This window comes from Lontra canadensis, unplaced genomic scaffold (genome assembly GCF_010015895.1).
Source record: "Lontra canadensis isolate GAN:19392208 unplaced genomic scaffold, GSC_riverotter_1.0 scaffold20, whole genome shotgun sequence".
Taxonomy (NCBI): domain Eukaryota; kingdom Metazoa; phylum Chordata; class Mammalia; order Carnivora; family Mustelidae; genus Lontra; species Lontra canadensis.
Window position 1 is genome coordinate 18,803,290 of NW_022631014.1, and position 26,761 is coordinate 18,830,050.

General features: G+C 39.6%; 1 protein-coding gene across 1 annotated transcript in view; it reads right to left on the reverse strand.

The window, feature by feature from the left end:
• Positions 1-24,732, reverse strand: part of OXSR1 (oxidative stress responsive kinase 1) — a 99,425-nt gene extending 74,693 nt beyond the window's left edge. Inside the window, exons 1-2 of the mRNA XM_032861188.1 lie at positions 24,626-24,732; positions 3,858-3,970 (exon numbers count right to left, since the gene is read on the reverse strand). Of these exons, the coding sequence (XP_032717079.1) occupies positions 3,858-3,970; positions 24,626-24,695 (183 nt within the window). The 5' untranslated portion in view covers positions 24,696-24,732. The remainder of the gene's footprint in view (positions 1-3,857; positions 3,971-24,625) is intronic.
• Between the last annotated feature and the right edge of the window lie 2,029 nt (positions 24,733-26,761).

The following is a 26,761-nucleotide window of genomic DNA, read 5'->3' on the forward strand; positions in this document are numbered from 1 at the left end:
CTGCCCTCATGGAATGTTCATTCTAAAACTAACAATTCAGGCACCCCTCTCAGGTCCCCTCCTTCCTTGGGACCTTTGTGCTATCACTTTGCTATTGCTCAATAAACCCTGCTTTGCTGCCTACTAAAAAAATAAAAATAAAAAATAAATAAAACTAACAATTCTTCCATCTATAAAATGTCTAGGGGATGTGTTTTTCTTTCCCTTATCACTGTCACTGCCTGAGTTTAGAGTCTTAACACCTCTTTGTGTGGCCCTGTGTACCTCAAACCATGGGTTGCAACCCACACAGGCCACGACACAAACTAAGTAGATAAAGTTAGAAACAAAAAAGAAATAGAAAATCAGAGTGAGTTCTACAGAATATAATTAAGAATTGTTTTATGAAAATATTGTTTCAGTTATATATTAGTATTTATGAATATATACATAACTAATTCTTTTCTAATTCTAAACCTTTGCCTGGTAAGGTTTCTATCTCTGTCTGTTCAAAGTGTCCCCAGCCCTGGTGGGCCAGAACATAAAAATCTCCACAGAGGCCTCCATCTTTGTAACTAGGAGCACACCTCCTCTTCTTACTTCACAGTGGTTGACACCTCTCCTAGGCATCTGTCCCTCTTGGTCCTGTACAGGAGACAAGAGTGTTAACTCTTCATTCAACTGGATTGTGAGCCTCCCAGTTGAATGAGAGACATTTTATGCCTCTTGTGTTCCCTTCAGCTCTCTGGCCAATGAATCTAGTACTAGCAACTACCAGAGAAGAGAAAAAGCTCAAAACACTGCCTAGTGTGCCTGTGAGTAACAGCTCTGGAAAAGGTAAGTGTAGTAAGATTTTACAGCTGATTTTCCCATCACACTTAGCAAAGGTTGTCAGATAAGAAAACATTTTGACAAGAGAAAGGAGCAATATACTACCTCCTCACCAGTAACTGTCACACAGGATACACACCTATAACATAATTCGCATCAGCACCCTTTCTACATTATAGCAGAGACCATTTTGAAAACAAACTTAAAATCACGATACCACAAGTTTGGTACGCTGATCTAAAACTAAAGGGCTTCTTATCTCTTAGAAACTGAGCCCTTCTCACTCAGATCTCAGGGCCCTGACACTACGAACACCACAAATAAACCAGTCTTCTTTATATTCCCAATGTTTCTTCGGACTTTAATGGGATCTCACTTGTTTGCCCTCCAAAAAGGCCAATTGTTTTAAATTTGCTTTTACTAAGGGGCACCTGGGTGGCTCAGTCCCTTAAGTGTCTGCCTTCAGGTACTGATCCCAGGGTCCTCGGATCGAGCCCTACATGGGGCACTGTGCTCAGCACAGTCTGCTTTTACCTCTCCCTCAGCCCCTCTCTGCCACTCATGCTCCCTCTCTCTCTCAAATAAATACATTTGTTAGATGTTTTACTAAAAGTCACATCCCCTTACTTATTTGCCAAATATATAAATACTATATTTGTAATATAAATCTTACTGGACTATGCAGACAAAATGATGAAGGTCTAATTTATTTTTTTCTTTTAATATGCTAGACCAAATTTGCACTCCTCTACATGTAAGGCCTAGTGTAGTAACACAAATATTATTTTCAAGATGTCTAATATCTGACAGATGCTCTTTTGACTTTTGAACCAAGATTATAATTAGTTACTATTAGATGAAGTAGGAAACAACAGACTTTACTCAGAAAGACCTGATTTTTAATCCAGACTGTCACTTACTGTATGATTTACTTCCTTCATCTAAAATGGAGCTACCACCTGTCTCATGGAGGCATTTATGAGGGTAAAGTACACTTAAGGGCCTATCACTAAAAAGATGTTTGCTGTTACTATCATGTGAGCACAGTCAAGTTATTTAAACTTTGAACTTCCATTTCTTTAGTCATGAGGTAATAAATAAGACTTTCATTCACCTTTATGCTATCCTTATGGGTTATGTAAAATAACTGGCAAATGATACAAATTCATACCGGGCTTCTCAAATTCCAGTCAATATATATAGGCTAAAAATTCTGATTTTCCCTCAAAATACTTAGTTTATAATTTACAGCCTTCTTTTATGATGACTGCAGTTCAAATATCCAAATGATGCTCCAAGGGATTGTAGGCATCTCTAAATGCAAGATTACTACCTACGATTTCCGTGGGCATGTCCTTTCAAGTGTATATTCTCTCACAAAAGCGGCTCAAGATCACTATAGCAAATTTTTTTCTTTAGCTTCTACTCACACATTACCAACTTCTGAAGACACGCTTTTGGGGTTTTTTTGTTTTTGTTTGTTTTTGAAGATTTTATTTATTTGACAGAGAACACAAGTAGGCAGAGAGGCAGGCAGATAAAGAGAGAGGAGGAAGCAGGCTTCCCGCTGAGCAGAGCGCCCGACGCGGGGCTCGATCCCAGGACCCTGGGACCATGACCCGAGCCTAAGGTAGAGGCTTCAACCAACTGAGCCACCCAGGTGCCCCAACATGCTTTTGTTTAATCTCCTAAAAGTTCAATGCATAATTCTATTATCTCTTTTCCTTTTATTCCAATATTCCCTAATACTCAGTACAGGCTCCACCAGAAATTAAATCCAACCTGAGAACACAATGACTTCTGGAATGTCAGAACATCTCAGTGCTAATTCCTGCCTCTCTATCACTAACTGTATGTGACCTTAGAGAAATACTTAATAAAAGAAATACTTAATAGAATAACATTAGTTCCTATTTGTATGGCAGTTTATACTTTTCAAGTACTAGATCATTTCATCCTCAAAGAAAAACCTCATGAAGGGGGCACCTGGGTGGCTCACTCAGTTAAGCATCCAACTCTTGATTTTGGCTCAGGTGATGATCTCAGGGTTGTGAGATCAAGCCCTGCATCGGGCTCCACACTCAGTGTGAAGTCTGCTTGAGATTCTCTCTTCCTCCGCCCCTTCCCCACTAAGAAAGTAAATTAATTAATTAATAAAATCTTTTAAAAAAGAAAAACCTCATGAGGTACACGAAGCAGATGTTATTATTTCCATTTTAAGCCAAAGAAACAGGATTTACAAAGTTAAATGATTTGAAAATCTACTTCATATCCTTTACTGAGCACTTACTACATACTTCAAACAATTCTGGGTTCCATGGCTCATAAAGAAGTACAAAATCCCTGTGTGTCTAGCTTTTAATGCCATAGAACATCTCTTGCAACTATTAATCCCCAAGACTCCCTTTCTTCTCTTTTTCCATAGCCTTTGGAGAAGGCAACGCCACCTTCTACTTCCCATCTTGCATCAATGGTCATAATGCAGATTGGTACCATGTTCCTAGGAGGCCAAAGCATTTTAAAGCATATTCCATCGACCAGGTATCACAATTGCATGAAACTAGTTTAAGGAAAGAGAAAAGTAAAGAAGCATTATTTAAAACAACAAAAAAGAGGAAAAAGGTAATTGTACGATACAAGAAATAGATTAAATAAAATGTGGTCTGCCTATGCAACAGAATACTACATACAAACTGAAAGGCATTTTAATTCATATTTATAGACAGAATTTGATAAATTTCTCTATGAAAAGAACAAGTAAATGATTACATTATCATAAAAATACAAAGATATTTTAATGTATGAAATATATATATATTTATATTCTGAAAGACTATATAGCAAGTGTTAGCCTCAGAATGGGAGGATTACAACTAATTTTTCCTATTTACCTGGATTTTTCTATATTTTACAAAAAGAATTATTTACTGAGCCAATCACAATGCCTTTTCTTTAGAAAAGTAATTAAAATTTTCAAGTTATTTCCCACTCCAACATGAATACAAATAGGAGTATATTTCTCAATAAAAAACATGAGATGTGCATACCAGGAGTTCATCCATGCTAGTCTGACATTTCTCAAGGTTTATCCGTTTGATTGCCACTTTCTCCTTCTTAGGGGCACAATATGCTGCTTGGACCACAGCCGTTGCTCCACTCCCTAAAGATAAATACATAAATGAGTAAATAAATAGATGAATAGATAAGAACATGACATTTCTAATTCTCACACAATTTAAACAAGAAAATAATTCAGGGCATCTGGGTGGCTCAGTCAGTTAAGCATCCAACTCTTGATTTCAGCTCAGGTCCTGATCTCAGGATTGTGAGACTGAGCGCCACACTGGGCTCCCCTTAAGACTTTCTCTCTCCCTCTCCCCCTCATCCTCAACTCATGCACATGCTCTCTCTCTCTAAAAAGAAAAATGAATAATAAAATAAACAAGAGAATAATTCTTACCTTGTTCCTACACTCAACAACAGGTAACACCCTAAAAAGTAAGGTGTCAGTCAATAAAAGCCAAAGCCTTGACCATTTCATAGAATTCCTAATAAACACCAGCAGGGAGGAAGAATCAAAATGGCTACAGTTCCAATTCTAAAGTATGATGGCACAGGCTCGCCCTTCCCTGCTCCTCTCCTCTCAATACAACTAATACCCTAGAAATAACTTAACAGACAATCATACAATGACCCTAACAGGTGGAAAGAAAGTAGATGAGTTAAAGGCCTTTGGATGTGAGGAAAAGCACCACTGTGAGTTCACTGGGTTTTCCTCTTATCTCCCACATATCCATGAACAGCCTGAAACCCAGAACCACCAACACAGATAGACAAAAGAGAAAATCTTGCTTTCTGGACAAAGGGCTGTAAAAGTATTAGCAGAGACCTAGCTTAGCAGAGACCTAGAGGGGAGAGAGACCCTCCCCAGGACTCCCCAGCCCCTATCCAGGATAGCAGGGGACCCCAATTCACTACAACATCGGCATCAGCAGGTCTCCACCCCATCCCCAGACAGCAGTGGGCCAGATCTGCCACACTTGGGGCAATGTCCAGCCAACCTGCCCTTAGCAGTAGCAGAGATGGGGACCCAAACCACCAGTCAGCCCAGGCAACACCTGTAGAGATTAAGCAGGAGCTCCTGTGATGCCAGAAAAATAAAGAGAAGAGCACTGCAAGAGCTCGGAAAACTAAATTATCACAGGAAATACACAGCTCCCAAAAGCAGGCCAGAACCTACACACTAACCCTAAATAGAGTTATTGCCTACTAAAATAGAAGATTTAAGCAGGATAAAGACTCTCCTCATATTAATATCTTAGATGTCCAGGATAAAATTTTTAAAAAATCACACACCAAGAAAAACACACATGAGTAAGAAACAGAATCATACTGATGTCAACACCAAAATGAACCACAATCTGGAATTACCTGACAAGAATCTTAAAGCTATTTTCATAAAAATACTTTAATAAACAATTAAGAATTCTCTTAAATAAAAAAATAGAATATTTCAGCAAAGAAACAAGTTATTTTTTTAAAAAACTACCAAATGGAAATTATGTATACAACTGAAATATGCAACTTCCAAAATAAAAATAGTGATGTATATAGGTTCAACAATGGAGATGAAGGAGGATAAATTCAGTCCTGAGGACAAGATCAACAGTTTACTCATCTATGGTTTCACTCACTTATATGTGAAACATAAGGAATAGCATGGAAGACATTAGAAGAAGGAAGGGAAAAATGAAGGAGGGGAAATCAGAGGGGGAGACAAACCATGAGAGACTGTGGACTCTGGGAAACAAACTGAGAGTTTTAGAGGGGAGGGCCTGGGGAGATGGGTGAGCCTGTGATGGGTATTGAAGTGGGCACGTGTTTCAATAAGCACTGGATGTTATACACAAACAATGAATCATGGAACACTACATCAAAAACTGATGAAGTACTGTATGGTGACTAACATAACATAATAAATAAATTAAGTAAATAAATTAAAGCTGTCAGTAAATTCCAACTTGCTCCTTTGTTTCTCCAAGCAGCTAGAATTATCTCTTCCTATACTTAAAAAAGTGTATATTGTTATACGTTATCTTGATATAAAATTTGACAACCCCCCTGAAAATAAAATAAAAAATAAACAAGAAAGGGAAAATGGACTGGGAAAAAAAAAAGAACAGAGCCTCAGGGAGCAGAGGATAATATAAAAAATCTAAAGTCCGTGCAGTAGGTAAAATAATGACCTCCCACCAAGTATCCATGTCCTAATCCTTGAAACTTGTTAACATTATCTTATACTGCAAAAAGATTCTGCACATGTTATTAAGTCAAATTAAGGATGAGAAGATTACCCTGGATAATCTGGGTGGGCCCAAGATAATTATAAGGGTCTTTCTTTTATAAGAGAAAGGCAGGAAAGTCAGAGAAGAAGATGAGATAATGGAAGTAGAGGTCAGAGTGATGGGACCATGAACCAAAGACTGAGTACTGATATACACAACAACATGGGTAAACATGAAAACATGCTGTGTGGGATAAACCAATCACAAACTGTATGGCTCCATTTATATGAAATGTCCCATCAGGCAAATCCATTCAGAAAATATATTACTAGTTGCCCGGGGCTAGGAAAGAAGATAAGGGGAAGTTACTGCTTAATGGGAAAGGGATGTCTTTCTGGGGTGATGAAAATACTCTGGAATTAGACAGCAGTTGCAAAATACCATGAATATACTAAAAACCACTAAAATGTACACTTTTAAAATGGTAGGTTTTATGTTATACAACTTCTACTTCAATTTCTTAAAAAAGGTAAGAAAATACTACAAACAACTTTAAACTTTAGCTCAGGGTGCCTGGTTGGCTTAGGTGGTAGAGCATAAAACTCTTGAAACCAGAGTTTTAAGTCTGAGCCCCACACTGGGTGTAGAAATTACTTTAAAATAAAATCTTAAAAAACAAACAAACAACAACAACAAAAAAAAACTTTAGCTCATAATTCCACAATTTAGAAAAAAATGGGCCAATTTTCTGAAAACAACTTATCGAAACTCACTCAAGATAAAACAGGTAACCTGAATAATAAAAACACTATTAAAGAAATCAAATTTGTAATTTAAAAGTTCTTGAAAAACTCCCCAGCCCCAGATGGTTTCTCTGGAGAATTTTACCAAACACTGACAGAAGAATTAACTGCCATTTTACACGTTGTCCAGGAATGGAAGAAGCGGGAACACATCCCAACTCATTTTATGAAACCAATTGTTGCCAATAACAAAACCAGACAAAGACATCACAAGAATTAAGAAAACTAAAGACCAGTATATCTCACAAATTTAGCTGCAAAATCCTTACGAAAATATTAGCAAATTGAATCCAAAATAGTTAGTACACCACAACCAAGTAACATGTATTCCAAGTATGTAAGGTTGGTATAATATGAAAAAAAAAAAAATCAATGCAATACATATAAGCTAAAGAAAAAATATCGTATGATCATATCAACTGACATAGAAAAATATTTTTTTAAAAATTAGACACCATTCATAATAAAAAGGTCTCAGCAAACTAGGAAATGAGGGGATCTTCAACTTCATGAAGAATACCTACAGGAAAAGTTATAGCAAACAACATACTTAATGGTGAATGACTGAATACCTTCCTTCTAAGACTGAGAAAAAGGTAAGGATGTCCATTCTCATCACTCATAAGCAACACAGTACTAGAAATCCTAGCCTTCGTTGGCAAGAAAAAGAAAGAAGAGGCATCCGCATTGGAAAAGAAAAATAAAACTGTCCTTATTTTAGATGGCATGGTTGTCTATACAGAAAATCCCAAGGAATGCACAAGAAAAGTTCCCAGAACTTATAAGACAGTTTTGCAAGGCTGCAGGATACAAGATCAAAATGAAAATCAACTTCATTTCTATATGCAAACACAAATAAGTGGAAACCAAAGTTTTAAAACACAGCATCATTTATAACTGCTCCCTCAAAAGGAAATACTAAAGTATAAATCCAACAAAATATGAAGAGGATATGTATGCTAAAAAATGTAAAATACTGATGAAAGAAAGCAAAGAAGATCTAAAAATTGGGAGAAACTTACCATGTTCATGGATTAGAAAACTCAACACACTAAAGATGTCAATACTCCCCAAAATGACTATACATAGGTTTAATGAATTCCTATCAAGACACCAGCAAGGTATTTTGTACACAGACAAGCTCATTCTAAAGTTCATATGAAAAGGGAAGGCCCTAGAATAGCCAACACAATTATAAAGAAGAAAACTGAAGGACTCATAATATCTAATTTCAAGACTTATTATAGGTTCAAACTTTCAGTCATAAAATAAATAAGTCATGGGGATATAAAGTACAGCATAGGGAATATAGTCAGTGAAATTGTAATAATTTTACATGGCAATAGATAACTGGACTCATCGTTGCTTCAAAAGGATCAAGTATCAAATCACTAAAATGTACACCTGAAACTAAGAGGATACTCCATGACAATCACACCTCAATAAAAAAACACATATTGGGTTCTCAAAGAATAAATGCTGATTGATGATTTTTTTTAAAAAAGACTTATGATATAGAGTAAACAAGACAATGCAGTATTGGCAGAACAGAACCATCCATACAGAGAAATACTATCAGCAAGAAAAATGTACCATTAATACACACAATTACTTCGAAGAACCTCATGGGCATTATGCTGAGGAAAAAAAGCCAATCTCAAAAAGTTACACTTTTTCAGGACTCCATTCGTATATAACATTCTTGAAATAACAAAAAAGATGGAGAATAGATAAGTGGTTGTCAGGGGATAGGGATATGCAGAGAGGGGTTAAGTATGGCTATCAAGGGGTAGCCTGAGGGAATTCTGTGGTGGGATAAAGTGTAGTATCTTGAGTTTACTGGCAGTTCCACAAAAGCACATGTGTAATAAAACTTCATAGAACTATACAGACCACACATATACAAATAGGTACAGTATACATATAACTACTAAAATTTTAGTTAAGTTCTGTGTTTTGGGCGGGGGAGGGGGGAAGCCTAGGCCTCAACCCATTCTGGCCATTAATAACATAATCTTCAAACACCATTTGCATAAGGTCACTCATCAGATCACTCAACCATAGCAGCTACCTGACACTATACCACTGGATAACTGAAAAAGTTAACTTGTTTTCCACACTCCAGATGCAACTTATTTATCCCCATCTCCATGCCTCTGTAGAAGCCATCCACTCTGCTTTCTATGTATTAATCCATACTGGCCCCTCCTTTGAAAGCCCAACTGGTAACTCACCCAACTTCAGGAAGCTCCACAAAACACACTTAGATTCGAACTTCAGCCCCACTGCCATTAGCAGAGTTAAGTCTTCATGTCCTGCCTGTGTGCCAGAGGCACATAAATGCTCAATAAATGTCACTATTATTCATTTCTTCACCCTTTATCTTTTTGTTAGATGTTTAAACTGTTAAAAGACATTGCTGTGTCTCAAATATTTGGCATAAGGCAGGTTTATAATGCTTTTAAGGTACTTAAATCTTAACCAAAACACATGAGGAAAAATTACCCTCACCAACTCCCCATCTATACCCATTCCATTAAAATTGGGTTTCTCACTATATTAATCATTGGTATGACCACAGACTAATTAAACATTCTCTGGTACAAATACTCAGCCTTGAAAAAAACTGAATTGTAAACACTAAAAAAGGAAAAATGAGCAATCATTACATTTTTTTCCCCTTTTCCTCCTTTCTCTCATCCTCTTCCTACATTTTGATAAAATGTAGGCAAAAGGGAACATAGGGAAAGAAAAAGTGCTCTATGTACTGCACAGTATATTAAGAAAAATAACTTTGAGCACAATGCTTCATGTAAAATGCAACACGCTTTCAGTATTTGGGGGGAAATACTACTTAAACATTCTCAGGGAGAGCATTCAGTTTGGAGAATGAGGTATTAACTTTAATAAGATTATATGACAGCCTGTAAAAGAGCTAATTAGGGGCACCTGGGTGGCTCAGTGGGTTGAGCCTCTGCCTTCGCCTCAGGTCATGATCTCAGGATCCTGGGAATGAGCCCCGCATCAGGCTCTCTGCTCAGCGGGGAGCCTGCTTCCCTGCATCTCTCTCTGCCTGCCTCTCTGCCTACTTGTGATCTCTGTCTGTCAAATAAATAAATAAAATCTTTAAAAAAAAAAAAAAGAGCTAATTAGGTCATCTAAGATAAGTACACGGCAATTTAACACCTGGGGCTTTAAAACTTAAATATCTAAGTGGAAAAAATCGAAGAGAAAAACACTCTACAAAAGGATATATGTGTGTTAAAGTTTTCTGAAAAAATCCACAGGAACAATTAAGAGTAGTTAACAGAGATAGAGTGAGAGGAGGAGCTTATCATTGGCAGAAGACAAACAAAAATACACAATATTCTGTCCTTTAAATGTCCATTTTCCCCAATTTACAAGTCATACTATTATGTATATTACTAGAAGAAATAATTTCCATTTCTATCATCTGTAGAGACCGCTTTTAGGCAAACAAGCTTGAGCAATGGAATGTAGAAAGGACCCACAGTGACCCACAAGCCCCTGAGCGGCCCACATCAAAATACCCATAGGCTCTAACTAACCATGGTCTACTTACATCCATCTCTCTGTCTCTCTCTCACTGTGTCTCTGTATGTGTGTGTGTGTATCTCTACCCCTCCCTCCTTGCCCATCTCCCCTGTCCCTCTATCTTGCTTCTCCTTTGTGGTATATTCAATAAACTTCTGTCTCCTTTATTCTGTCTTGGGTGAATCCTTTCACTGCCTGCACTGCTGGCTTCTACCTGGTTGTCATACCACATTTGGGGGCCCCATCAAAGTGAGACCAAGAAATACCACATCATCTTAAAACGAAATATTCAAATCCTCCAGAAGATACCTGGATTTCTAGGAAATTTCAGAAATTTCTTTCTAGGAAAGAAAAGAAGTTTGGTAATGATTTTGAAATCATTTTCAAGTTACAAGTCAACTTACATGAACACCAGAATATGGGAATGAAAAAAGACTAAGAACTGAGAGTAACCTTTGTTTATATGGTCTAACAGTAGTGAAATATCCAAAAAAGTCAGTCTCAAACATCACAGTCATTTAAATTTACACTCTGTAATTACCATTTATTTCAGTGTTAAAAGTTATTTCATTAATTACTACTTACTGTTCTTATATATTCCCTCAAATATTTCAGAATAAAAATTAACACACAAGCTACAGTAACATTTTGTAATATGAAGTTTTCAATTTTAAAACTCTCTTCACAAAATCACAGCAAGATAACACTTCATGGCTGTAATCAAAAAGACAATAACAAGTGTTGGTAAGGATGTGGAGAAACCTCCTATACTGCTGGTAGGACTGTACAGTAACATACTAGCTTCAGAAAAGAGTCTGGCAGGTTCTCAAAATGTTAAGCATGGATTACCACACAATCTAGCACTTCAACTCCTATGTATATACTCAAGAAAACAAAAAACAAATACTTTCACACAGTTGTTTATTGCAGTATTACTCATAAAAGCAAAAAAGTAGAAACAACCCAAATTTCCAACTGAGGAATAGATATGGTATATCCATACGATGATACCATTCAGCAATAAAAAGAACTGAGTACTGATACACGCTACAACATGGATGATCCAAGAAAACACGCTAAGTAAATATGCCAGACACAAAACGCAAAAGAAAAAAAATTAAAATTCCTTACAACTTACAGCCCTACTTGAGACAGGCTGATGGACCTCCCTCAAGGATCTTATTCGCTGCTTCAATGTTAATACTTTGCTAAGGCAAAAGGCAACCTTAGCTTGACATTAGCCAGACCTCTAGGATGCTGTAAAAATCCCTTTAGAAACTACCTTTATCTCTACCCCAAGATATATGTTAGCAATCATCTTTCAAGCATATGGCCCACAGATACACATCTGAAGAGTCTTATGACTACAGTTTCACTGGACAGTAGTAAATGACCTTTTCCTAACAAAGCTAGCCCCTCAAGCTCTTGGAAACCTTGGTTCCAAATTCTTTAGAGACTTATGCTATCCCTAACTCCCTTCCAACTTGAAACTATATCATCAGTCACTCCTCACAATTCCAGTGCAGCTCTTTCTGCCCAGAGGTCCCATCCCCATGTTTTAATAAAACCACACTTTTTTGGCAATGAAGAAGTCTCAAGAATTCTTTCTTGACCGTTTGCTCTCAGACCCCAACATTTCATATTAGTATGATTCTATTTATGTAGAATATCCAGAATAGGCAAATCCATACCTGAAGAAAACAGATTAGAGGTTGCCAGAAACTAGAGGAAGGGGGAAATAGGGAGTACAGCTAATGGATATGGAGTTTCAAGAGCTATGAAAATGTTCTGGAATTAGAGTGGTGATGGCTGCATAACTCTATGAATACACAACTTCACACTTCAAAAGGGCAAGTTTCATAGTATGTAAACTATATCTCAATAAAGCTGTTACTAAAAAATCTCTTTAAGTATAACATCAGATTTCTAATAATATAAATGTGCTACAGATATTAAAATTTGAAAACAATTTACATATACAATTGTATAATTCAACAGAATTTGTTATACCAAAATCCATTTGAAAGTCCCTGACCAAAGCTATACACAGCCATAGTCAACACTGACAGAGATAAACCCAAATTACATCTATAACAAACTAAGCAAAACTACGCACAAAGCTCATGACATGCAAAATCCAAATAAAATCCAGTATTCAAGAACACATGTGTATTCAATGACATTATCCAATAGTGTACTTGAATTATTTTGACAAAAGCTTAGGACTACTAACATATTCCTTGATAAGAAGGTTCCAGTAGGCTTCTCTTGAAATAGTTTGCAGTCTGCTTCTTCACTGAACTCCCTTTGTTTTGCACATAAGTAGGGGACAGAATTAGGAAGTACAGTAGGGCCTGGCATTAACTATTCTCCCGCTCCCATCCTTTCCTTTTCAAGTTCTTTCAGCATGGAATCCCTTTAGAACATTTAACAACTCTCTCGCCTTCAATGAGAGGCTACTGCCTCACTCTGGGAAACCCCAAAGGAAGGACGCTAATCATGCAGGTCACGTATCTGTCAGGCTAAGATGAGAGGCATTCTCAAGTCACAGAAGACACAATGAGGCCTCTACAGGGTACCTTCAGTCCTAGATAACAGATGTCTTCTAATATGTAAATATATTCCCTGATGCTTTTTCATTTCATTTTAATTTTTGCAAATGTGCTACCTAGTGGTATTTATTTTAACTGGCATTAACTCTCAAACCAGTTACTCTACCCCTGGGTAATCACGTTTTGATTATTTACTGTGTATTTATACAAAATCTGAAATACTAGCTTTAAACATACTAATGCTATATGATACGTAAACTAAAACCATGCTGGCATTAAAAATACAGACATAGCAATTTGGGGAGTTTGTTATTAATTCCTAGTTATTATTAAACACAGAATTAATTTCATTAATAATGAAACATTAAACCGAAGTATTATCAATCATAATTGTCTACATGCTAAAATACCTTTCTTTTACACAAAGAATCACTCATTTAATAAATCTTCCTAGAGGCAAGATGTGATTTAATAAAAGGCCAAAAGACAAAGTCATAAGCATTTCCCACATTTAATGATAAAAAGAGACTTGCAGGCTCTACTTCCACCAAGCTAACAATAAATCACTTTCACTGACCTTCATATTATTTTCCCCAAATACCAAAACATTATTCAGCAATTGAAAAATATTCTGAAGTTCTAACATAAAGTCTTATGGTAGTGCAGTAAAAACTCAATACCACTAATTCAGAACAGCTAATGATGTTCTATCTTCATTAGAAAAAAGTTTACTCACAGAAAATATCAATAATGTAGATAAGAGGATAGGGAAGAATACCTTTAAAATGTCTTTATAATCATTTTAACTATTCGCCAATTTTTAAAAAGACTTTGAAAACACAGGATTAGAGATACAAATTTTGGGGCCCCTGGCTGGCTCAGTTGGTAGAGCACGGGACTGTTAATCTCAGGGTCGTGAGTTCAAGTTCCAAGTTAGCTGTGGAGCCTACTTAAAATAAAAATAAAATAAATTATTTTTTAAAAAGAGAGAGATACAAATTTTAAAAATACTCATCCCTTTAAAGCATGTTTCTTTATGAGAAAATTTTCAAACTACCATTCAAGGGAGGCCTTGGCGGCTCAATTGGTTAAGCAGCTGCCTTTGGCTCAGGTCATTATCCTAGAGTCCTGGGATTGAGTCCTGCTTGGGCTCCTTGCTCAGTGGGGAGCCTGCTTCTCCCTCTGACTCTGCGTGCCACTCTGTCTGCTTGTGCTCTCTCTAACAAATAAATAATTAAATCTTAAAACAAAAAACAAAAATGAAAACAAAACAAAACAAAAAACTACAAGTCAATTTACAGAGTTTCAACCATCATTTTTCTTAGAGTGAATAGAGTCAAATAGAAAATATCAGCATGCATGGCACATAGTAAAAGTAAATGGTATTTTGTATTAACTTTTACTTCAGTATAAATACACATGCAACTGTAAAAGAGATCTCTTAGGAACATTTTAGTTAAAAGTATAAAAGCTACTGCTCTAATGCCCTATACTAAGCATGGGACTAATATTAAGAATAATCTAATGGAAAATGTAAATCAGTTTCCAATAATACACCCTAATTCAGACTTTCAATACTTTACACAGCTGTGTATCCACCCTGCATCACTCCCTACCTCCCCATTTCTTCTACTCTTCTGTCATCTCCTAGTGAGCTCTTTTTTTTTTTTTTTTAAGATTTTATTCATTTGAGGAAGAGTGAGTGAGTGAGTGAGAGAGCACGCAGACTGGGGGTGGGACAGGCAGAGGGAGAAACAGACACTGGGCAGGGAGCTGGATGTGGGATTTGATCCCAGCACCCTGGGACCATGACCTGAGCCAAAGGCAGATGCTTAATCCACTGAGCCACCTAAGCACCCCGCCTAGTGAGCTCTTCAACTGTAGTCTTAACATACATTACATACAGATTGGACTAAGTATACAAAAATATGAATGACCTTTCTCCTAAAACTCTTCAAATTGGGTAACTTCATCCCTCAAGACAGAAAAGGAGATGCCCAAAGGCATGAGGAGGACTAAAAAAATTTTTAGTATCTGGCCACTTTAGAAGACCCAGAAATTTAAGAAAGAAAGTTAAAAATGGATATTATTCCTAAGCATGAGGAAAAAAAATAAATAAAATCAGTTGAGGATAAATTTCCTCCAAATTTTGGCCAGCCATCATTATAACAGGTACATATTCTAAAGATTTTAGGTATTCTTTTCTATTTTATTTTTTAATTTTTTTAAAGTGTTCTTTAGTAAGGTTTTGCATTCAATTAAAAAGCTAGGCCAGGGGCGCCTGGGTGGCTCAGTGGGTTAAAGCCTCTGCCTTTAGCTCAGGTCATGGTCCCAGGGTCCTGGGATCGAGCCCCGCATCAAGCTCTCCACCCAGCGGGGGGCCTGCTTCCTCCTCTCTCTCTGCCTGCCTCTGTGCCTACTTGTGATCTCTGTCTGTCAAATAAATAAATAAATCTTAAAAAAAAAAAAAAAAGCCAGGCCAGACTCTTCATTCTGAAGGATGATTAAGGCACTGTCACCTGAATCAAGGAAAATACAAGGAAATTACAATTTTGAAAACCCTTTTCTCTTATCAGCATCATGTTGAAAATTAAAGCTCCTAGAACTGGTAAAACAGCTGTAAGAATAGTCATCATGAAAATCATGCTATTCTCTCCATACAAAGATGAAAATAAGACACACTGCCATATGCTTTGAGTAATTATTCACACAGCATGATGGTTTTGTAATGAATCATCTCTCTGTCCCCTGTTCACTCTGGTAATCTCTCATCTCAACTGATGGTAACTCCATCCTTCCGGATGCTCCAGCCAAAACGCTTAGAATCTTTTCACATCTAAACCAATGGCAACTCTCTAATTCCAAAATATATTATATCCAGCAGCTGATTACTTCTCACCACCTCCAATACTACCCCTCTCCACTGGATAAATTCTCCTTCCACCCCTGCACCCTTACAAAACTATTCTCTACATAGAAGCCCGAGTTATCCTTCTGAAACACAGTTATATTAATCCCCTGCTCAAAACCGTGTAATGATTTTCATTCTTACTCAAAGCAAAAGCTAGGTACCCATAATGACTTCTACGGCTTCACCCCATCTTATGGTCAGGACGATGCAACCGTACCGCCTTACTCTTCTGGTCTCTTCCCATCTGCCTTCTCACCCCGTTGCACTCTGCTCCAGCCACTCTTGCCTCCTATTCCTTAGTCACATGAGCATGCTTCTATTCCACTTCCAGGCGTTCACTTCTGCTGCTCCCTCTGCCTGGAGCAAGCCGCCTGCTGATAACCACAATACTCACTTCTCCAACTCCTTAAGGTCTTTTCTCAAATGTCATCTGCTCGGTGAGGCTTCCCTGACTTATTTTAAACTCACCTCTAGGGGCAACTGGGTGGCTCCGTGGGTTGGGTTTCTGACTCTTGATTTGGGTTCAGGGCATAGTCTCAGGGTCCTGCGATGAAGCCCTGGTTGGGCTTTGCACTCAGTGTAGTCTGCTTGAGGCTCTCTCGCTTTGCCCCTCCCACCGCTCTATCTCTCTAAAATAAACAAATCTTTAAAACAAAACAAAACAAAAACTCACCTCTACCCCTAGCAGTCTCCAACCCCTTTCCCTGCTTGATTTTTGTCCTTTATCGCCACTAGATTCTAAACTCCATAAAAAAGGGATTTACATCTGCTGTATCCCAAAGGGATTTCACTGCTGTATACCAAGCCTCCAGAACAGTACCTGGCACACAACAGAAGTTCAATAAATACTTGCTGACTAGATGAACTGGCCAAGCAGTGACACATATTTTCAAGGAAAAAATTACTCATTTAAGGCAGAGCAAACACAAAAATGGCCCAGTCTTCATGGGCATGAGCTCATTATTACCATCATGAGCATTAACATCTATCAAACACTTATTCTGCGTGCCAAGTACTATGCTGAAAACTTTACTTGCATTTCAATTTTTTCATCTAATACAATAATAAAAATAATTATAAAAATAAGACTTAGATCATAAACTAGTAAGAGGCAGAGATGGGTCTAGAAACCAGAAATACATGATGACTCAATACCATGCTCTTAACCGGTAAGCAACTACCTCCTTAGATTAAAGCTAACATTTATTAACTGTTTACTATGGTTAAATTATTTACTCGTAATGTATTATTTAACTATTTTAATTTAAAAAAAACCACCAAAGCCAACATTTTTAGTTGCCTATCCAACATACAATTTTCCCTTCTTCTTTAATAAGAGAAACTTAACCTATTCTGTTTGAAGTAATAATGTGCCCAGGAAGCTTTATTTCATAGCCTCCCTTGCAAATGGCCACGTTACATGGTTCTGGCCAATAAACTAGAAATGGAAGTCACCGGGTAAGGCTTCAAGTAAAGAAAGTTCTTTGCAAGGGAGCCAACTCAGTCATCACATGCCTTTGTCCTTTTGCCATATTCTTCCAACCTGGAACACAAGAATGAGGCTAGGAGTACAACTATGCTGCAACTATGAGAATGAGAGTTACGTGCTAAGTGCAGTGGAGTAGAAACTAGGGGCCTGCGTGCTTAATTAGGGCACAGAGGCTGCCACTCCAGTTACAGAAGGGGAATAAGGTACATTATTAAGCCACTATTATATGTTATCCATCAGATGCAGCCAATGCAAGCCCTACCTGATACAGCCCTATGAATTTGTTGGCCCAACGCTGGCCTTTACTGATAATATCACCATAGTGAAGTCTCCCAACCACAGGGAGAAAATACACTAAGCATTAAGCATCATTTTATTGATAGAGCATGTCTTTCACATTTATGGAGGCTAGAGGTGAGATCCTGGAATCTGACAACCTGGAACTGACAACCATTACTTTCGGACATCAAAATGTGTGGCTAGTGAATAAAGAAAATAAAAAAGGAGAGAGGAAGGTAGAGAATAAAGCTAATGGGGGCACCTGGGTGTCTCAGTGGGTTAAAGCCTCTGCCTTCAACTCGGGTCATGATCCCAGGGTCCTGGGATTGAGCCCCACATCGGGCTCTCTGCTCGGTAGGGAGCCTGCTTCCCCACCCCCCTGCCTGCCTCTCTGCCTACTTGTGATCTCTGTCGAATAAATAAATAAAATCTTAAAAAAAAAAAAATAAATAAAGCTAATGAGTTGCCCTCTCCAAACATCAAAGCTAGGTAAATCATACCTTATTAAAAACAGATCTTAATGAACAATTTTCTAAATCTAATCCAAGGTAAACAGTGAATACTTACGGGGATTTTTCAAGATGTAGAAAAATAAAAGGCACATGGCACAGCCACTGCCAGACTGTTTTCTCTATCTGCCATCATACCATATTGTTGACAATATCACAGGTGGCAGGGTCTTATGAAGCTATACTATCATGTCCACCGTAAATCCTGAAATCCATCTAAACTTTAATAAAGATCTAGGGAAAAAAAGATGCAGTAATGTTCCAATAAGCATTACAACAAATCACACAGTATTTCATATTTCATGGTAATATCAAAAATTATAAAACATAAGGAGGAGAAAAAAGAGATAACAAAAATCATTATGTTAAGGAACATTCAATGTGGGGGCGCCTGGGTGGCTCAGTGGGTTAAGCCTCTGCCTTCGGCTCAGGTCATAGTCTCAGGGTCCTGGGATGGAGCCCCCATCAGGCTCCCTGCTTAGCAGGGAGCCTGCTTCCCCCTCCTGCCTGCCTCTGTGCCTACTTGAGATCTCTCTCTCTCTCTCTGTCAAATAAATAAATAAGATCTTAAAAAAAAAAGAGGGGCGCCTGGGTGTCTCAGTGGGTTAAAGCCTCTGCCTTCGGCTCAGGTCATGATCCCAGGGTCCTGGGATGGAGTCCCGCATCAGGCTCTCTGCCTGCCTCTCCAGCTACTTGTGATATCTCTGTCAAATAAATAAATAAATTTTTTTAAAAAAGAAGTATTCAATGCAAACTAAACATTTTCTGTACAAAATTATGCTTCATCTACATAGCAGCCCCAATGATTTAAGTCCATTATCTCGATTTTATAGACAAAAAGCTGACACTAAAATCAGTTCTATAAATTGCCCAAGATCACATAGGTAACAAAAAGGTAAAGCCAGGATTTGAATCTAGGTCAGCACAACCTTAAGACCATACTCTTCCAGCTGCTTCAAGATACGTCAAATACAGTACAACACCTGGTCAGAAATTCTAATACAATAATAATGGTTAGGAAGGAGCTCAAAAACACTGAAAAGGTGAGTAAGTGATACTGACAATACTACTAACACCTTTTACAAGTAATCATACTAAAGAACTTCAAATCTTGCCAAAGTATGCTTAAGATGATACAATTCTTCAAAAGGAAGTCCTTTGAATTCCCAATTTGTATGCTTTTCTAGGAAGGGAATTTTTCTTTTCACTTTAGGATTTTCTCAGAAATAAAGAGCACGAAACAGAATGTGAGAAACAACTAACCCTACAAATATATATATTTTTTAAGATTTAGGGATAGGGATGCCTGGGTGGCTCAGTCGTTAAGCATCTACATTCGGCTCAGATCATGACCTCAGGGTCCTGGGATTGAGCTCCTTATCAGGCTCCCTCCTGAGCAGAAAACCTGCTTCTCCCTCTCCCACTACCCCTGCTTATGTTCGTTCCCTCTCTCGCTGTGTCTCTTTCTTTCAAATAAACAAACAAAATCTTAAAAAAAAAAAAAAAAAAAAAAAAGAAAATTATTCAGGATGCCTGGGTGGCTCAGTCAGTTAAACACCTGCCTTCAGTTCAGGTCATGATCCCATGACCCATTATCCCAGGGTCCTGGGACAGAGTACCATGTCAGACTCCCTGCTAAGGGGAGTCTGCTTCTCCCTCTGCCCTCACCCCAGGCTAGCGCTCTCACTCAATCTCTCTCTCTCAAATAAATAAAATAAAATAAAATAAAATAAAAAGACATTTATTTGAGAAAGAGAGCAAGGGTGGAGGGGGTAAGGGGGGTGTCACCTGAAGGAGACAGAAACCCAAGCAGACTCTGCTTTGAGCATGGAACCTGAAAAGGTGCTCAATCCCATGACCCTGATATCAGACCTGAGCCAAAACCAAAAGTCATACATCCAACTGACTATGCCACCCAGGTGCACCAACCCTACAAATATCACAGGCTAAGTAGAAAGTATAAAAAAATATTACATTTCAAATAAATGCACGTGCTTTAATCAGAAAGGAGGCATCATTTAACCACTGCCTTAAAATACAATTCTTTGAAAAGAGAAAATTCAAATGATCCCCCAAATGTTTTTTTTTCTGAATGCCAATCACGTGTTTCCTGAAAAAATGACGTGTAATCTGAAGAAATCACAAAGATTAATTTTGAAGATTATAGCTTATTTCAAAATACTATTCCAAACATTTATTCCAAACATTTCAGCACGGAAGCAAATCCAGAATAAGTACACGACTTTGGGGTGACTGGGCGGCTTAGTCGATTAAGCGGCTGCCTTCAGCTCAGGTCATGATCCCAGGGTCCTGCGATCAAGCCCCACATCCAGCTCCCTGCTCAGCAGAGAGCCTACTTATCCCTCTCCCTCTGCCTGCCATTCTCTCTGTCAAATAAATTAATTAACTAATTAAAAAAAACCTGCTTGTTGAGGCTATATTATTATAACATTACATATATAATATAATATTATATTATTTTATATAGTGTATATATTGTATATCATGATATAATACATTATCTATAATAATATATAATAAGCTACAGTTCAAGGAAAAAAAATTTCTCCCCTCCCTATTGGGAGTGGAATGGAAGGGTATTAGGAACTTTCAGGAACTTACAAATGAGGGGGTGACATTTAAAACTAAAATAGGATACACAAAAGAAAAATTCTACTACAACCAAAAGGGTCACTTTCAAAATATCTGCTCCTATTTGATCTTTCATTGTAAGGATATTTCCCTTAATCCTTCATTGTAAGAATATTTCCCTTAATTAATTTTACTTAAACTTTCAGAAATCAAATTTCTACATAGAAATCAAATTTCTACATAAAGCGAGGATGCTGAATTAGGCAAGAGGAGAGTCGGACACAGGTATTAGCTGTGCCAGTAATTAGCTCTATGACTTTAGAAGGTCATTTTACCTTTTTATGCCCCCACTGTCTTCATCTGTGAAACAAGATGGTTCATCTTACCTCACACCATACCTTAAAAAATCAACTCAAGATGTCTTGGAGTCTAAATGTAAAAGCTAAAACTGTAAGACTTAGGAGAAAACACAGGAAAGAAAATCTTTGTGAAGCTGGATTAGTAAAAATTTCTTAGATACGCCACCAAAAGTACAATCAATAAAGAAAAAGGGATAATTAAAACTTGTCAAAATTCAAAACTCCTTTGCCTCAAAAGACACTATTAAGAAAATGAAAACACAAGCTACAGACCAGGGGAAGAAATATTTGAAATCATGTATCAGATGAAGGACTGACAACCAAATGAACACATACACACACGCCCTATAACTCAGAAAGAAAATAACCCAGGGGCAACCCAAGTGGGCAGAACATTCGAATAGACATTTCACCAAAGCAGATAGATGAAAAGCTAGTAAATAAGCACATGAAGACGCTCACCATCATTAGTCATTAAAGAAATGCAAAACAGAACCACCAGATACCACTTCATACCCACTAGGATGGCTATGATCAAAGACAACAAAGCTGACAAAGATAAATAGACACCCTCATACATGCCTGGTGGGAATGAAAAATGACAGTCATTTTGAAAACGTTTATCAGTTTCTTAAAAAGTTAAACATAAATTTACCATTGACCCAGAAATTCCACACAAGGAAAAGGAAACATGTTCACATGAAGATCTGCTGAGTGAATGCTCATAACAACATTATTCCAAATAGCCAAAAAGCAGAAACAAGCCAATGTTCATCACGTGGTATCCAATAAAAAGGAATAATGTACTGGTAACAGGCTATAATATTGATGAATTTCGGAAAACATGGCAAGTCAAAGAAACCACCATAAAGGGTCACATATCATATGATTATATTTACATGAAATATCCAGAAAAGGCAAATCTATAGCAGCAGAAAGTAGTTTTGTGGTTGCCTGCAGCAGGGGGTGGGAACAGGGAGTGACTGCAAATGGACATGAGGCATCTTTTTGGAATGATGGAAATGTTCTAAAATTGGAATGTAGGGATGATTGGACAACTCTGTAAATTTACTAAAAAATTATACAATTGTACACTTATACAGGTGGACTGTGGTATAGAAATTATAACCCAGTAAAATTGTTTTTACAAATGAAGAAATATTACGCGAAGTGAAAGAAGCCAAACATAAAAGACAATATGTTATTATGATCTCATTTATAGAAAAATGTCCAGAAAAGGCAAACCTATAGAGACAGAAGGATTTGTGGTTGCCTTGGGTTGGGCGATGGGAACAGGGATTAACTGTAAACAGGCACAAGGATCTTACTGGATGATGTAAATATTCTAAAACTAGATTATGCTGGCTGGTGCACACCACAGTAAATCTACTAAAAACCACAGAATTTTGTACTTAAAAATGGGTGAATTTTATAGCAGTAAATAATACCTCAGTAAAGTTACTTTTAAAACTAAGATGGTCAATTGGGGAGGGTATGTGCTATGGTGAGTGCTACGAAGTGTGTAAACCTGGCGATTCACATGCCTGTACCCCTGGGGATAAAAATACGTTATATGTTTATAAAAAAATTAAAAAATTTAAACAAAACAAAAAACCTAAGATGGTCAAATCACACTGGAGTAACCTTTTACGCATGGCCCACTTTAAGAATGAGATGAAAACTAACCCAATCCCAGAGGACTAAGACTCTCTTTTGCCCACTTACAGACACCCTATTGGCTTGAGAATCCCAAATTAATAAGTCTTTAAATATCTAGAACCCTATGCCACCTTAATGGCTAGGCATAAAAAATGACCACAGAAAGATGTATAACTTCCCAGAAAGGAAGCAAAACTCTCTTCTAAAACAATGATGAGGATCCCCTTTCTTTACTTTTCAGACATCATTTTGAAATCTCTCACTTAATTTCTTTCTTCAGTGTGAAACTGACTGAGGGACCCAGAAGCAATCAATCAAGACAGACACCTAGCGAGCTGTCTTTAGAACCAACCAGTGTTATGTCAAATATCCAGAAAGGACACCCACGATGTGGCTTAAGGAAAAAGATGTGATTTCTTTCAGATAAAACTTAGCCCAGATTTGTTTTGAAACAAGAGGCAAAAAAAGAAAAATATATATATTTATATAAATACATGAGATAAAGTTTCTCTGAAATACAGCCACGTTGCAATAAACACACCTCTAAGGCAGCTAAAGAGCTTTCAGCCAGTCTTTGTTATAAAACTAATTTTAGGACAGGATGCTGATCTAGCAAAGCAGACAATCTCCTTCCTCCAATACAGAGGGGTCTGCTCATGTCAGTGAGATTGAGCTACTGTGTAGCTAAAGCCACCCCCTTTTGATTTCTAAAGTCACTGGATTATTGTTGTCCAACAAATACTCCCCTCATCCCAAGTCCCCACCCTCCCCCCATCACTGTGCCTGAGAATTACAATCCACCTTTGTGCAATTTTTGGTCTCGGCCAACTGGTATTCCTGGACCTCAAATCCACTCCACACAGCAGCCAGATCCCTCAGATGACATCCTGTCTCTGCCTGAAGCCCTCCAATACACTTAGAATAAAATTCCAAAATCCTTACTAAGCCTGATAAGATCCCCTTTCTACCCGTGCCAGTGTTCCCTCAGGTCCTGAAACACATCAAGCTCTTTCCCTCCTCAGGACCTTTGCACTTCCTCATCCCTCGGCAGGGAAAACTCTTCCCTGGAATCCGAAGACGACTCATCCTTCAGCGCTCAACTTAAATGTCAATGCCTCCGAAAAAGAATTTTCCTTGAAATCACACTAACTAGGTCTTCAGGTCACTCTCTATCAGAACATCTTGTTTATTTCCTTCCTAGCACTTGCCAAACCTTGAAATTCTTTTCATTTGTCTGGTTATTCAATGTCTACCTCTCTGACCAGAAAGTCACTCCCAAACAGTGGGAAGTTGTGCCTACGTTGTCTCGGTGCCCGGTACCTTCAGCTTCATCCGGAGAGAATCCCCAGCTCCACCCCAGTAATGTTTGGCACTTCGTGGGCACACAAGTGATCTCACACCCGCGCGGGAATGAACTAAAGCCCCCGTCCCACAATCCCCCAAATCGGTGGCTGTGCCCACAATTCCAACAGCCTATTTCTCACACAGCCTGCTAAAGGCCTGTCCTGTGCCTGCACTTTTCTTCCCCTCCCAAAACCATCTATCGCTCAGGTTCAAGTATCTGGCACTACCTAAATCTCTCACGAGCCGCTCAAACCCCATCCCGCCGGCCTCACAGGCTCGCCACAAAATCCCCTCCCCGCTTCGCACGCGCTGCACAAACCCAGAGCCTCACCCACGCGTCCTACAAATCCCGGGCCCCACGAGCGCCCACGAGTATCCGTGAGTCCTGGGCTCCCCGAGCTCCCGCGGGTCCCCACGTTCCCGCGTGTCACCCGCAGCCCAGCGCGGCGCCTCCCCCCTCAGCGGCGCCAGCGCTCACCGATCACCTCCTGCAGCTCGTAATCGTCCCGGTTGATGGACCAGGGCAGGGCGCTCGAGTCCTCGGACATGACGGCTGCACGGCTCGCGATCCTCCCTCAAACTCGCTGACCTCTCGTCTCCTCGCCGCGCCTCTCCCCACCCCCAACCGCCGCCGCCGCCGCCGCGCCCCCACCAACCGCCTCGGGAACAACCACGGGTCGGACGGCGTCTGGGCGCGGGGTCACCGCGCGGCAGAGCGGCGGGGGCTTGAAGCTCCGGCGGACCTCGCCTCCTGCTCCTCGGCGACCGGCACTCCCTGCCCGGCTCAGGTCCCGGCCTCGGCCTCCGCTGCAGCAGCGACAGGGTATTCGCCTGGGCCCAGCCCCTCTGTCCCGCCCTCCACCCCAGCCCCACGCACGGGCCAAACTTTCCCTTCTCCCTCCACCTGCCGACACGCAGCGCGCTGACGTCACCGCGCCGGGCATGCCCCGCCTTGGCCCCGCCTCCGGCCGCCATCTCAAGTGTGGCTGTAGAGGCACCGAGCTAGCAACAATCCCGGGAAAGTGGAAGTTGACAGTGAGAGGGAACAAAGGCTCAAGAAAGAATTCAGAGAGGGTATCAGATAGCCAGAGAGCCCAAAGTAGCAAGAAAGTGGTAGCCACACGAATCATGGCGACCAAAAGACGACCCAATGGATGAGGCGGAGCCACTCCTGGCGGCTGGGGCACGTTGCCGTCTCCGTCGTCTCAGTTATTGGTTTGTTTGAGAAGGGATCAGAAAGGCAATGGGTGGGTGTGGACGTCAGTCAAAGTTAATCCCGCCTCCGGACTCTTGGCGCGCTTCCTGGCGCCAGGGCCGCGTGAAGATCGCCAGTACCTTGCTCATTTAGCCCTTTTTCTGGAATGATGTCACGGCGTAACCGTCACATCCTCGAGACGTGCAAACGGCTCGGGAGGGTGTGGAGAAGCTGGAGGGCGCAGCTGGGTGTGGTAGCCTTGGGGTGTGGACAACAGCCCACGAAGAAAGGCCTTGAGCAGAGGGGAGGAATGGAACTGGAAGTGTGCCCCTTGACGACACCTTTTTCAAGGCGGAAGTGCTCTCTGCAGCGTCTGTCGCCGCCCTCTTTGTCACCTTATTGGGCAGGGAGGGAGTACTTGTCCAGTCTCAGCTTTGAGTCCAGAGCTCAAAGGAGCACCTGACTCTTCGAGGCGGGGCTCGAAAAGTTGGGCCTTTTCTCCTGCCGCGTCTTGGGCCATTAAACAAGTGAGATTTGGTCCCTGTGGTTTGGCATCGTTGCAAGGGCCTCGGCTTTTGTGTGACCTCCCCTAACTTGAGTTTTCTCAGGTTGACCACTTAGGTCCATTGGGGAAATTTCCTGAGGTGAAAATTGAGTGCGCTTGGTAAAATGGAAGAAAGAGTATCGGCATGAATTGGGCCAGGTGCGAAACTGTTCCCTCTTGAACATCTTTCAGGCCAATAGTAGTCATTAAGAAAAAGAGGCCTTCGCCGAGACCCTGCCAGGCCCGGAAGCCCTGTGCTGAGCTCAGCCATAGAAGGGCCGATGACCACAAAACAAAAGTTCTCAGCTAGGAGCCGCAGGAGTGGAACTGTTAGGTTTCCACCTGGTTGGTGGAATTGGAGAACGTTTCTCATGGAAGAGGGGGCATTCGTACCAGGCCCTGCAAAGGTAACATGATTTCAACAGGTGGAAATTGAGAAGGTGGAATATTCCAGTGACAGCCAAAGAGCCATTGCCCAAGTTTGAAAGCAGAACACAGGCCTTGCTGTAGCAATTGGTTTCAGCCATCACCACTGACACCTTTACTGCCATGTGTTGCCTTTATTTTGCAGGGAGTAGAGGGATGAGGATCAAATATATTAGATAGAAGCTAAAGCTGATGGTAAAGATTAGAGATCTCGAGGTTTGTACCAGTAAAAAAAAATCCATAGAGATTGTTAACCTGGGATTGTTAGCCTGCATGGACCATGGACAGACTTCAGAAGTTTGTGTAAGTTTTTTGTTGTTGTTTTGTTTTACTCCCTTGAAATTATATGCAGAATAGTATATACTTGAGGGAAAGATTTTGACCACCTTCCTCCTTCCCCCTTCCCCAATGGAAAGGAGCTACTAACCTAATAGTAAAAATAGTTTATG